General features: G+C 50.3%; 1 protein-coding gene across 1 annotated transcript in view; it reads right to left on the minus strand.

Annotated features, from left to right (window-relative positions):
* Nucleotides 1-8,987: 8,987 nt before the first annotated feature.
* The window catches only part of LOC121862421 (QRFP-like peptide receptor), a gene marked incomplete at its 3' end in the record, with an annotated part of 24,289 nt that continues 20,776 nt past the window's right edge, over nucleotides 8,988-12,500 (minus strand). Inside the window, 2 exon segments of the mRNA XM_042360696.1 lie at nucleotides 8,988-9,196; nucleotides 10,027-10,150. Coding sequence (XP_042216630.1) covers nucleotides 8,988-9,196; nucleotides 10,027-10,150 — 333 coding nt within the window.

Genomic DNA, 12,500 nt, shown 5'->3' on the forward strand with positions numbered 1-12,500 from the left:
CATCCTGCTCCAGGACATCGGTTTGTGTCGAGGCAATCCAGACCGTAATGGCCTGAGGGACGTGGCGAACAAACAGCTCAAGTGTCAGGGGTCCCCCCTGCCGCCTCAGTGTGGGCAAGGGGTCCACCGTCCAGGAGGTCTACTTCGTGCAGACAGCCAAGGCGCTCTACCTGTCATTGGAGACCTGCAAGTGCCTCAATTTGGTGCCTGGCGACTTCCCTCCAAAGTGTGGGCGATGGAGGGCAGCACACTGCCACGACCTACCTCCGAACCCTTTACCTGACATCAGTCGTCTCCCTCCTAGGCCAGTTGAGATACCTTGCCTCCTTTGGAGAATGTAGCCAGGTTGGAGCATGGCTGCTCACGCACTTTTCAACGACCGCATTCCAACACCAGCAGGTCCCTGCCAGTCATGACTGGTCCTCCTCAATATCCACCCGAGGCGGCGACTACGCTATGCACACCTGCTCCAGTTCCAGAAACACTGGGAAGCGGGTGAAAGGCCCAGTTGAGGAGACGTCGGGCGTCATCTGGCAGTGCCGCGCTGGTAAGGCTATAGGGTGGTGCGCCAGAATGGTCGTGGTGGCCAAAAACAGTCAACCCAGGCGCACTGTGGACTTCCAACGCCTCAATGCAAGCTGTCTGAGGCGCAACACACACCTGCCCATCGACATGGTGTCTGGGGTACCAGTGCACTGATTCAAAACCGTCGCCGACGCCTTTGGGGATTTCATCAGGTGGAGTTGGAGGAGAGTAGACACCTGACCACATTCATCACGCCGTGAAACTGTGTTTTCCGATGCTGCAGGACGCCCATGGGACATGGCCCAGAATACAAGTGCATGGATGACCTCTCTCTATGACTCCAGTGTGAAGGGAAGTCGGCACACCTACGATTTTCTGGAGACCTGCGCTCGCACAGGTATCACACTGAAACCAGAAAGTTCTTGTTCTGCAGAAGAAGCTGGTTTGTGGTTTCCTCCGGTGGAACCTCTGCCAGCCCTGCCAAATCTGTCAGCCATCAAGTTCATGCCTGATCAGCTAATACTGACATCAGGTCCTGGCATGACCTGGTTAACCAGTGGCTCCCTTCTTGCCACTGCCTGTGATGGAGCCTTTCCGTGAGCTCCTCAAAGAAGCCAGTGGGCGAGCGGGTAATGGGACGACCAGCGGCAAGATTCGCCAAGCCCAGGACACCATCTGTCCAGTTGGCAGGGGCGGCATGTACTACGACAAATACAGGCCTCGGCGCTGTCACGGATTGGGCAGGGGCATCAGCAAATTAGTCCTACAATAATACTGTGCCTGTGCCTCTCCAGAGACGCCCTCTGCAGGAGCCGGTTATGCTGCAGTAGAGAGCCTGGCTGTGGTGTGGTGCCTGCGCAAGGCCAGGCTGTTCCTCCCTGGCCGAACCTCATTCTGGTGACGGACCACCGCCCCTTAGTTGGCTTGCTAGGGGACAGAGCCCTCACGGATGTAGCTAATCCCGGGCCCTGTTCAGGCTCAAGGAGAAGACCCTGCAGTACCAGTTCACGGTCAAGTGCCCGCTGGGGAAGCGGAACTGTGCAGCTGACGCCTATCCCTTCCCTCCTCAGGGCGGCGACCCAGGACATGGACCAAGAGGAGGACCTGTGCGCTGCAGTGTGCAGTACAATCGCAGCACTGGATCAGGATGGGTGCATCACTATGGACGAAGACACAGTGTGCAAAGCGGCTGCAGACGACCCCAGTGTGCAGATTCCTGAGTGTCGAGGGTGCTGCCAGGCAGCTGGCACCCCCACAAGTCAGAGAGTGGCCTGTCTGCGCCGTGCTTCTCAGTGAGGACAGGTTGGCTGTGGTCAGGGGTTTAGTCACCTACACCTTTGACCAGGGCTTTCGTCCATGTATCATCCGGACTCCCTCCCACACCGGTCGCCGTTAACCTGCACGTGGGGCACTAGGGCCTCAACTCAATGCTCAGAGCGGGCCCGGCAGTCTCCTGCTAGCCTGGCATGAGGGTGACATGCAATCATCGGTCCCGTTGTGCTGCTTGCGAAACCCACGCCCTTCCCAGCCCCCAGGTCGTTGGTCTTGACCCCAGCGCCAAACTCTCCTTTCAACAAGTGGCGGCCCATTTGTTCACCTGCAGGGCCACACGTACCCCTGCATATGCTGACGGCTCCACAGGTTAGCTGGAGATGCTACTTCCCCAACAGGCCACCTCTGGAAAATCATCGCCCGTCTGGAGTTACGTCCACGAGGTGGGGGACACTGAAGCAAATCTCCACGGATGGAAGTGCCAGCCTTGCCAGCCTTGAGATGACAGTTCCTCAGGTCATAGAGTCGGTGCCCTCTTAGCCGGCCCACTTCCACGCCAGTCAATGCGCAGGGCAGAGGCTGGGGTCAAAGGCCACAAGAGGCTCCCAAGATAACACTGGGCGGGGGTAGCCTGGACTCGCGATAGGACATCCCAGGCCCTCCTCCAATACTGAACACGCCTCTCGGAATGAACAAGTCGCCGCCCAACGCCACAGCCGCCAGCTCCATTGACGGCGTTCCGTGGGACAGCACTATAAGGGGACCAGCACTGGCGGTGGGCACCCGTATGAGGAGGCGCGCTTGGCGAAACCAGGACGGTCCTTCTGTCGCGGGAGGTGTCACCCAGCTGGCTCCCTAGCCATGGGCACCAGGTGCGTGTGCAGGACGCAGCTACCAAGCTCTGGGACAAGACAACATAGTGTGGAAGCGCCCTCAGAGAAGTATGCATCAGGTTGATTCAGTGGCATGGTGTCCATCGCAACTGATGCCACCTCTTGACAGCGCCACGCCTGTGCCTACTACTCGTTGGTGCACCAAGCTATGCCTTCAGCCCCCATCTGCGGTGCCCCCTGCCCGAACCCTCGCTCGCACCCAACCCTCCCCAGTCGGGCGGCCAGCCCAGGAGAGCCGCAGAGCCCCGGGCCTAGCTGGCGGACTCCATGGTGAAATGTCGTAGTGTAAAATTAGTTTAAGTGGTTTTTTGTAGTTTTTCTTTGATTTGCTTTGCTTTTGGTTTTCGCATTACTGTTTATATGAATGCATTGTTTTCCTTTGTTAGTTCAAATGTGTTGTCATTTCCTTTTTAGCGGGGGAGTGTTTAGGGTGAAATGGAGTACCATTGTGCGATATGTTTTCCCATGTGGGGTGGGAGCTTGTGTGTGCAGCGCCGGTTTACCAATCACCAGCTGACACTGTAGAATAAAGTCTACAAGAACGTGGTCTATTGTTCAAACCTCTCACAATTGTTTTTTTAAGTTTTGAACTTTGTAATTTTTGTTTGATAAAAACATCTGGTCCTACCCGATCCTTCTGGTCGAAGATTTTCAAGTTGCGCATGTGCAATGAAGTGTGACTTAGCAGTGACGTCTTTACCACTCCACCTCAAACAAAGCTAACTATCTACTTGACTGCAGTGTTGACAACGTGCCCTATGCCCCCGTTAAACGCTCCCGTTCGTTGGAGACAGCGGCAGTAGGTGACAGTGATGCTGACGACTTTCATCTTGAAGACAAGTCTAAACAGAAACCTCAGAAGCCAGGGTCTCCAGCAGGGCTCATTCCCTTGCCCGTCTGGGGCTGTGAAGGTGACCTCCTTTTGCCGCCTGGGTCCCCAAAGTAAAGCTTACATAATGGCTCAGCCAGCCGACCCTCCATGACGATGGACATTAGGGGATTCCTTTGTTTCCCTGCCCCGTCGCGCCTTCGTCGTCTCCCACCTTCGTCGGCTCACCTTTCCTCGGGACGCTGGTACCACGGACGACCTGGTTCTTCCGTCACTGCTCTCCCTTCCAGGACTGGCACTTCGCCTCCGCCTCGCAGTCCTACAGCGTAATAGTCACCACACAAATGGATGAGACGGTACACCTGCTCACTCAAGTGGGCTTTTCTGCTCCCAGGGGTGTTTTGAAGTTCACCATCCTTCCACCCCAAGCTGTGCCAAGATAGCCGTTCGCCACATGCCTGAAGTCCCTATCGACAATCTTCGCCTTCTCCCAACTACTGGACATGGGCACCCTCAGCGGTCTCAAACGTCCTCCGCCATCGGCTGGTGGGTCCGCTCCCCCGAGGTGAATGTAGGCCAATTCCTGCTTCCTCTCGGCCGATTTATCAGAGCCCCCAAAAATCTATGGTCGTTGCCCAATCGTGAAACCCATCTGCGGGAGTGCTGCGAGGATGGTACGCCTCACGGTTTCTGTTTAGTCCTGCGCGACACTGGGTGCAATCGAAAATTAGAACAAAATCCCAGATGTTCGCGTATGTCAACCCATAGCGATCTCATGCGGAATACCAACTGCCCCAGCGTCCTGGCACTTTCGCCCGGGGAAAATTACCTGTTCCGCCCTCGTCTCTGTTGAAGCTTTCTGTAAACCTGCTCCTATCCACCCACCCTCACCCATCCACCGGGGACTTCCCATTGATCTCTTCTCCCTACCGCCCCTATCACCCCGATCAGCCATCCTTTCTCCCCTCCCTCCTCTCCCCTACCGTTCTTGGAACAAAAGGAGTCGTTGCAGCCCTGCCACAGTCACCACCATCTCCTGCCCCCGGACCCGCTGTCTCACCAGCACCACCACCTCTTGCCTTCAGACCTCACCGTCCCTCTCCGTCCTTTACCACCACCACCACCCCTGCCCAGTAGGGCCTCCGCCCACTCTCGCCACCACCTCCAGCTCCTGCACGGAGTCACCACGTTGGTTCTCGCGAGCAATCTCACTCCTCCATCTGGATGTGCACTCCAAGCAAAATCAACCTTCTTTCTGCCCCAGCTCCTTCATTTGTGGAACAATTTTTTAACTGCAGAGGCACTTAACAACTCATTCTGGACACCTGATGACCCAACAGGGCGCACTTTGCAATCCCTGGTGACCGCCTCCTTCCTTCTACCAAGATGGAGGATCCATCCGTCTCAATATCGGGCCTGTCTCCCACCAGCTCTTCATCTCACACGGAGGCCTGTACCCTCCTCTTCTTACAGCCATTTGATTGAACCTCGCCAGACAGAACTCGTCCAGTTTGTACTCTCCCGTCAAGTAGATGTTATACCATGAAACATCACGAACGATGGCCTCCCCTCCGCCTCTCTGTATACTGGCTACACCTGCCTCGGTACGTGGGCACGCTGGCCTCTCACCCTTGTGCGTAACACCCTCCATCTGTTCGTCTCCCTTCACACAGCTCCATGGACTGCGTCAGATTGCCTCTGTCTCCTTACTCTTGGTGACGGACCCCGTTGTGAGTCAATGTTCTTCAGAGTGATTCTCTGGACCCCAAATTGTTCGACCTCCCTGATGGGGTTCCTGTGTTCTTGGCGACTTGTACCCTTAATCCTACACTCTTCCTCCAGATCATCCCGCCATATGCCCATAACCAGATCTGTCTCTCACAGTTTCATGGGATGATGATGTTTCTTCTTTGTCCTGACTGATCCTCGCCTCCCATAGTTTCTTGATGTTGACTTAGTATTGAACGGTCCTGCCTCCTTTCATCCTACAATCTGCAGGCCCTGCTCATATATAGTGACCATCTTGCCGTTGCTACCCATCTCGGGCTCACATTCTCACCCCTACACCCAGCTCCTTATCAGTCCTCATAGCCGTCTCCACAAGATGCTGTTCCTTCCTTTACCAAATACCTTTCTACCTGGGCGGGATTCTATGTGCCCCCCGGTCCCTTGACTCTTAAGCGCCGATTTTTGATACTGTGCGCGGCTCTGTCAATCGCGCTGCCCCTCCACGCCTCCCTGTCATCCCAGGAGTGCACAACTACTGGTATCATGTCTCTGTGGAGACATCTCCGGCAGGTAACCCCGTGATCTCACTCTGCCATGAGACATCTCCGGCAGGTAACCCCGTGATCTCCACTCTGCCGCAAGACATCTCCGGCAGGTAACCCGTGATCTCCACTCTGCCATCTGGAGGTCTTGCTCTCTCTAGAGGACTGGGAAGACTTCTAAACTGGTGCTCTTTGTAACTCAGGGCGTAGGTCGGACAAGGCAGGAGCAGGCTATCCTTCCACGGAGTCTCTATCGTTCCAGTCGTCATCGTCCCTATGCCTGGAATCGGATTAATGCTATACGGGGTACTCGACGGGCCTCACTCCTCCCAGCCCCGCCCTCCATATATATCTTTAATGGAGGACTGGGCGGCCTCCTGAAACTTCCAGATCCAATGCAGGAGAGCCAGTGCAGACTTTTCATCAATGCATCTGAGCCTGTTGTTCGTGCTTTGCTCTTACCTCCCTACCCCCCACTGATCATCCCATCACACAGTTCAAGGCTTGACGGTGCTCGTCGCTCTAGAAAGACACCCTCTCCTGGGGATGATCAGATAGCTTCTCCGTCCTCGCGCCTGTTACTAATATTCCTAACGGCCTTGCTGCGCTCTCTACAATATGTCGTGAACTGGGGTTCTCCCGTCTAACTGGAAAAATACTGCCTATTATCCCAGCCCTAAGCGGGAGATCTGAATATCGACCCATTAGTCTTACCTCCTGAGTTTGCAAGATGATGGAGAGGATACTCCATCGTCGACTTCTTCATCATATGCGGCTACAACTCCTCAACGGTTTCATACAACATCCACAGCACAGCCTCCATTGCTTCCTTTTATTGCAATCAGACTGCCCACATCTCCGTGTCTTTGATATCAAAGGGCCTTTGGTTCAGCTCAGCTGCCCTCATTTGCAGATGAACTTGCGCGATTTGGGTTAGGGAGACTTCTCTGATGGATCGCCTCTTGCCACGGACGTCAGGCTGTTGGGTTGGCGTTAGGCTTTATATCTCCTGATGAAAATGAACCCAGCACTCCTCAAGGTGGAGTCCTGGAGTCCCTTGTTGCTGCTCTCTGCACTCCATTGCATCTCTCCCGTGGCCGACAAGTTGTCCTCAGGATGTCTCGAAGCGATGTCCTCCTCCAAGCCCATGACTACCTCAGCATGCAGGCGCAGTCTGGGTGCTCAGAGAGTGTGATTCACTTGGTTTCCTCCTTTCAGCTGCGAAAACAAAGCCATGTGGCGCAGTCGTGTGTGCCTCCCCTTCTCTTATCAGGAACGCCCTTGGACTGGGTTAATGAGACAAAATACCTGTGTGTGGCTAGTAACCTTTCACTTGCGTTGTCAGGTCCTGAGTCATATCTTCAGACATATGCTTTCAGCGTCTGTCCTCCTCTACCATGTGCGGGGTTCCTTGGTGCCACCATCCTGGCCTTCGCCACATTTAAGTCTTTTGTCCGTTCCTGTGTCCTTCACCCCGCCCCTACCTCGTCAACATTAGGTAAGTGCAGCTAACCGTCTCGAAATTATCCAGGAAAGCTGCTCATATCATCGCCAGGGCCCCTCAGTGGACCGTACTTCTCTATATACCGAACGGTCTTTCCCCCTACAGGATCGTGTCCAGGAGTTTTCCTAAAACTACCGTTTCCATTCTGCGATCCTCAGGGGCAGCTATGTCAAGCCCAGCGGCTCCTGCTGTCCAGGCCGACCTCATCTAGAAGACAGTGGCGAGGTCACTCATCAAGGCCTTAGGGGAACTGACCTCCTGCACAATCATTATTTGTCACCTGTTGTTGGTTTGTCTCCTTCCCTGTCTGAATTTTCAACCTGAAATTTAGTTGCCTCATTGGACGCTCCAAAATCCCAGGTGAACCCTGTTATTCCTCCTCTTGATACTGCCTCTCCGGGATCGCCCCACTGTGGTCCCCAGGTAGGGTCGTCCTCATTGATGGCTCTGGGTGACCCTGCTGCAGGTAGTGCCTGGGCTGGTGCCATCTCATCCTGAGGCCTCGGCCTATCAAACTCTCTTTCAGAGTTTCTGTTGGCATCCTCACTCTCAGGATGAACAAATAGCCCTCACTTGCTGCCCTTCTCCTTTGAGGAAGAAGCCGGTGGTTTCTGCCTTGCTTGTCTGCCGATTCCAGGTCTGCTTTCTCGACAGGATCCACCACTCCACGACTCCCTGACGGAGACAAGATGATCCTCCCCATCCTGGCCAGATATTATGTAAATCATATAGATGATGTGTTGAATAAATATCCTTCCTTCCTTAGGCTTTAGTTAGCACCTTTATAATATTTATATATACTTGTGACACTTGCCAGTTGCTTCTGGTGTTACTGTACAGGAGTACCGAGTGACAGAACTAGGACCCCGCTTCCTCCATCACGGAATAAATATTGACATTTAATTGAAAAAGGAGGTAGTTTGAACATAAGTTTTTATTACCCCAGGGGTATATCAAACCTGGTTAGAATATACCCCTGGTACTCTGAAACTAGGTTCAAATTACCGAGGGGGGGGGGGTAATCTATAAGGGGGCGATTAGAAATTGTTACACAGGTAGCATTGAGGCCGGGACATTCGCTCTCCACTTGTCTAGGTGTCTGGTGGTTATTGCTGGCAAGGTTTGACTTTATCTTCCTAGGTTAGCTGTAGAGGTGAGAGGTGTAAGGCTTTATTATTGCTCTTACATAGACAGGAGTGTTCAAAGTGTTTAATTTGTGACATGTATATATTTAGACTATTCTTATGTGCCCTATGTATATTTTAATTCTCGCAGTAGATTATAATTACATAACCTAACACCTGCGTTCTGTTACCTTATCAATCTTTATATAGTGGAAACAAGTATGAACTCCTAAGGTGTTTCTTGTCTGGCCAATGATTAAGGAATTCTCTGGTAATTAGATAGTAATGAGGAGAAGACCAATTAGGATGGAGGAGCGTCCTGCAGGTTATAACTGTAAGTACATAAGGATATTACTGACAGAACTAAAAGGACAAATTAGTTAAAAACTTGTAGATGTGATACAGTCAGTGGTAACAAGATGGCACCATGGCAAACTCTCAAAACACACACACACACACAAACACACACAAAAGGAAAACAACTATTGAATAACCTCGAGGACAAAAGCTACACGCAACAAAAAGACATCATTACACAGACAACCACAGCTAATATTCGCCACTACTCACATCTGTCCTTTGCCCGTGATGGAGCGCCGCTGCACCATCATATTGATAATGGCATTACTGATGGCGGCGTAAGCGACGGCCATGATACAGGCAGGCACCACCAGCACCAGCACCATCATGTAGGTCTCGTAGCTTCTCCACAGCAGCGGCGAGTCGAAGTCCCTCACGCACCAGAACGCTTTCACCCGGTCCCCCACCTCCATGTGTACCTGTGAGTGTCAGGGAGATTACAGGTGAGTGAGATGAACAGAGAGGTGAGAGGTACAGAGGATGAGAGGGAAGGAGGGATGGAGAAAGGGGTGAGAGTCAATGAGGGAGAGGTGAGAGTCAATGATGGAAAGGTATGAGGTAGAGAGTTGAACCTTTCCCCACAAACACACTCCTGAATGCTCTCATCTACTGTTCCACCTTTATGTTCACCTGTGAGATGAAGGAAGAGAGGTAAGAGTCAGGAAGGGTGAGTTGAGAACTGAAAGAGAGTTGAATGCTTTAAAAGAAAGTACACTGAACTATAATTTGCAAATTGGCCTTTGCTAAATATTGTATATTCAGGAATACAGAAATTCTTTTTATGTTTCAGGCGACAAAAACCTATGAAGCCTGGCTTAATAATGTTCTAATTTTGGTAAGTACTTGTAGTGACTGCCATAGATACAGTAGATTGATAAATAGATTTTTATTCAGTAAAATCGCCATACAAGTTTACAATTGTTTCAGCAAATATATAGACAACAGAGGTATACTGTACAGTGTAATGCACAGTACATAGACCATGCAGACATACAACCAATGTACTACAATACCTAGAACAGTGTGGGTATACAAACATTGGTAAACAATATGGCAATCCAAACAAGGATAACCTGCAAAATCATTATATGTTGTTTCCAGTAGGGTCCTTGTCTCGTTACTTTGGAGTTCCTAAATTACTTGTCATTTGCACTTAACCCTATACTGTACAGTACTTCTCTTCTGTACTTAATATTATTAATTAATGCTAATTTATTGTGGTTTTCTGTTATTCTGGATGGGCACTCACCTGCATAAGGGTGATGGGGCTGGCCAAGACGAGGGAGAGGACCCAGATACCTAGACACAGTCGTCGGGCCTGAGAGATGGTGCAGCGGTATTGTGCCCTCATAGGATACACTATGGCATAGTACCTGGGGGTGTGATGTGAGTGTTAGAGAGGGGGGGGGGTGTTAAGGAATTCACACATACAGTACACAATAATATAGTAATAACTCACTCTTAAATTAATACACTCCCTATTAGTCGGCTGTAAATATGGTTTGACCCCCCAAAAATTCCTACAAAAGGTTTCTCAACTGTTTATTGTAGTATCAGGTGTGCTTAATAACATATCAATAGTCTACCACAGTCTGACCACGAGAAAGGTCTAATTTTCAAGATGGCGTCGAAGTTAGCCACCAGATCCTAAAATGCCCTGTTACTCCTTAATTATTCATCTTAGACAAGTAATTTCGCTGTCTAACCCCATGTTTTGGGGATCTAGGAATCCAGTTAGCATATTTAAAATAATAGTGAAGTGATTACAGAATTACAAAATCCAAGATGGCGGACAATTATAGCCACCGAACTATGAAAATGCCAATGACTCCATCATTATTCATCCTAGACAGGTAATTCTGGTGCTTGACCCCTTGTTTTGGGCATCTAGGAAACCAATTAGCATATTTAACATAGTGTAGTGATTACTGGTAAAAAGTTATAACAAATCCCATAATATATAGTTCTGAAAAATGCCTTTGATCTGAACCAGGTTTACAAATAGTCATAGTCACACTCTTCCTCCTGTAAATGTTATTATGTGGATTCTCACAGTTTTCAATTTGACATGGTCCACAAACGGGTGTGCATGGTAGTCCGTATCCTCTGTTACTACAACGTGTTCGGCAGGCAGTTGTGCATTTACAGTGGACCATCTGCAGGAGGCTTTCTGGCACAGCAGTTTTCTTGGTCATAACTGGCACAAACTGATTGTCCTCCAGTTTCCATCCCCAATCCACTGCATTCATGTCACTCTCCTTTCCAGTCCACACCATGATCTGGTAATACACTCTAAAGCTATGATAGTTAGTCGAGGACGTGGTAGGAGGGAGACGTTCTGGGGTAACAAATGACTTGGCGGAGACAATTTTCTTGAACAAAAGGTTGTAGCTCAAAGAGGCAAGTGAATCGGTACTCTTGCCACCAAACAGAACTGCCATCGCCTTGCTCCCAAGGTCCTCTATGACACTGTTTGCTTGATTTCGGAGCAGAAACGCATTCGCACAGGTCTGAATGGTCAATTCACCATTCACAAGTTTCTGGAACGCTGACTTTTTGCCAACACTGAAAATGCGGGAAGTTGTGTCACATCCTGTGAAAGCGTGGATAAACAGCAACTGAGAACACATGTCACTACCCAGGACTTGTTTCATCTCACTGATGAACGAAAATAGAGGCCCCTATTGTTTGCTTCAGCATAGTAGAGGAGAAGAATGAGCAGGTCTGTATCCTCCCCTATCAAGGTCGTGAGCTGATGTGACGCCTTGACTGCAGCCTTGACAATGTTCATGTCTGCATCCCCTAATGCATTGATAACGGTGCAGCCCTTCTTCTGTAGTTCCTCAGTTACAAGATCAATAAGTCCTTGTTTGTTGCAAGATCTGGAAAGGAAATCATCCTTTCTTCCAACAAACTCAGTTTTTGCATTGAAGCTGATGATCGGGCGGGTGTTTTGCTCACGTCGCTGATGCGTATTGTCTTTGATGGAAGGACCTTCACTAAAGCCATCAAAAACTACGGTTGCTTTTCCATAATGGCGTATAGTAAAGTCAGCATACATCCGTGCAATGGCACCATAACTGTCACCCTTTTTCCATGGCAAGCGATGAACCAGGGAACCACCGTCAAGGACATAATGTTCAGTTAGTGGGATAGAATCCATGACAGCTTCTTTTGATTTCTTGCTTGAATACTCAGCAACTGCATGTGCTAGCTGGGGCTTGTCAGCTTTACGAAAGATTTCCTTGGCTTCAAACAGGGCTGTAGGGAATGGGCTGAGCTCATAGCTCATTACATCTTCCAGTGAAAGGTCTCGGGTTTTTGACAGAACCAGAAATCTTTGGAACAGCAGAGCAGGATCAATGGTTCGGCCTTGGGCAAATTTGATGGTGGATTCATGTGCGAGGGTTTTTGCCCGGTCTTTCCGTTTGAATGAGATCCCCAAAACAGTTTTTCCAACCATTTTTTCAATAATCTCATTCCCAACAGTCTCATACTCATGCACATTCACATCCTCTTTGGCAACTAAACCAGTAATGATGTTTCTCAGAGATGGGTCTGGAGAAAATGGCATGCATGTCGACAGTTTTTCCTTGATCTTTTCCAGGTCAGAGTGATTTCGTTTCATCCTTGCTTCTGTTGATTCTCGGTGTTGCTCGCTGGTCGTGTAGGTGAGGTCATTGAATTCCTGCATGGCATTGTTGTACTCAGATGTGATGGGTA

This window comes from Homarus americanus, unplaced genomic scaffold (assembly GCF_018991925.1).
Source record: "Homarus americanus isolate GMGI-L3 unplaced genomic scaffold, GMGI_Hamer_2.0 scaffold31037, whole genome shotgun sequence".
In the NCBI taxonomy this organism is placed as follows: domain Eukaryota; kingdom Metazoa; phylum Arthropoda; class Malacostraca; order Decapoda; family Nephropidae; genus Homarus; species Homarus americanus.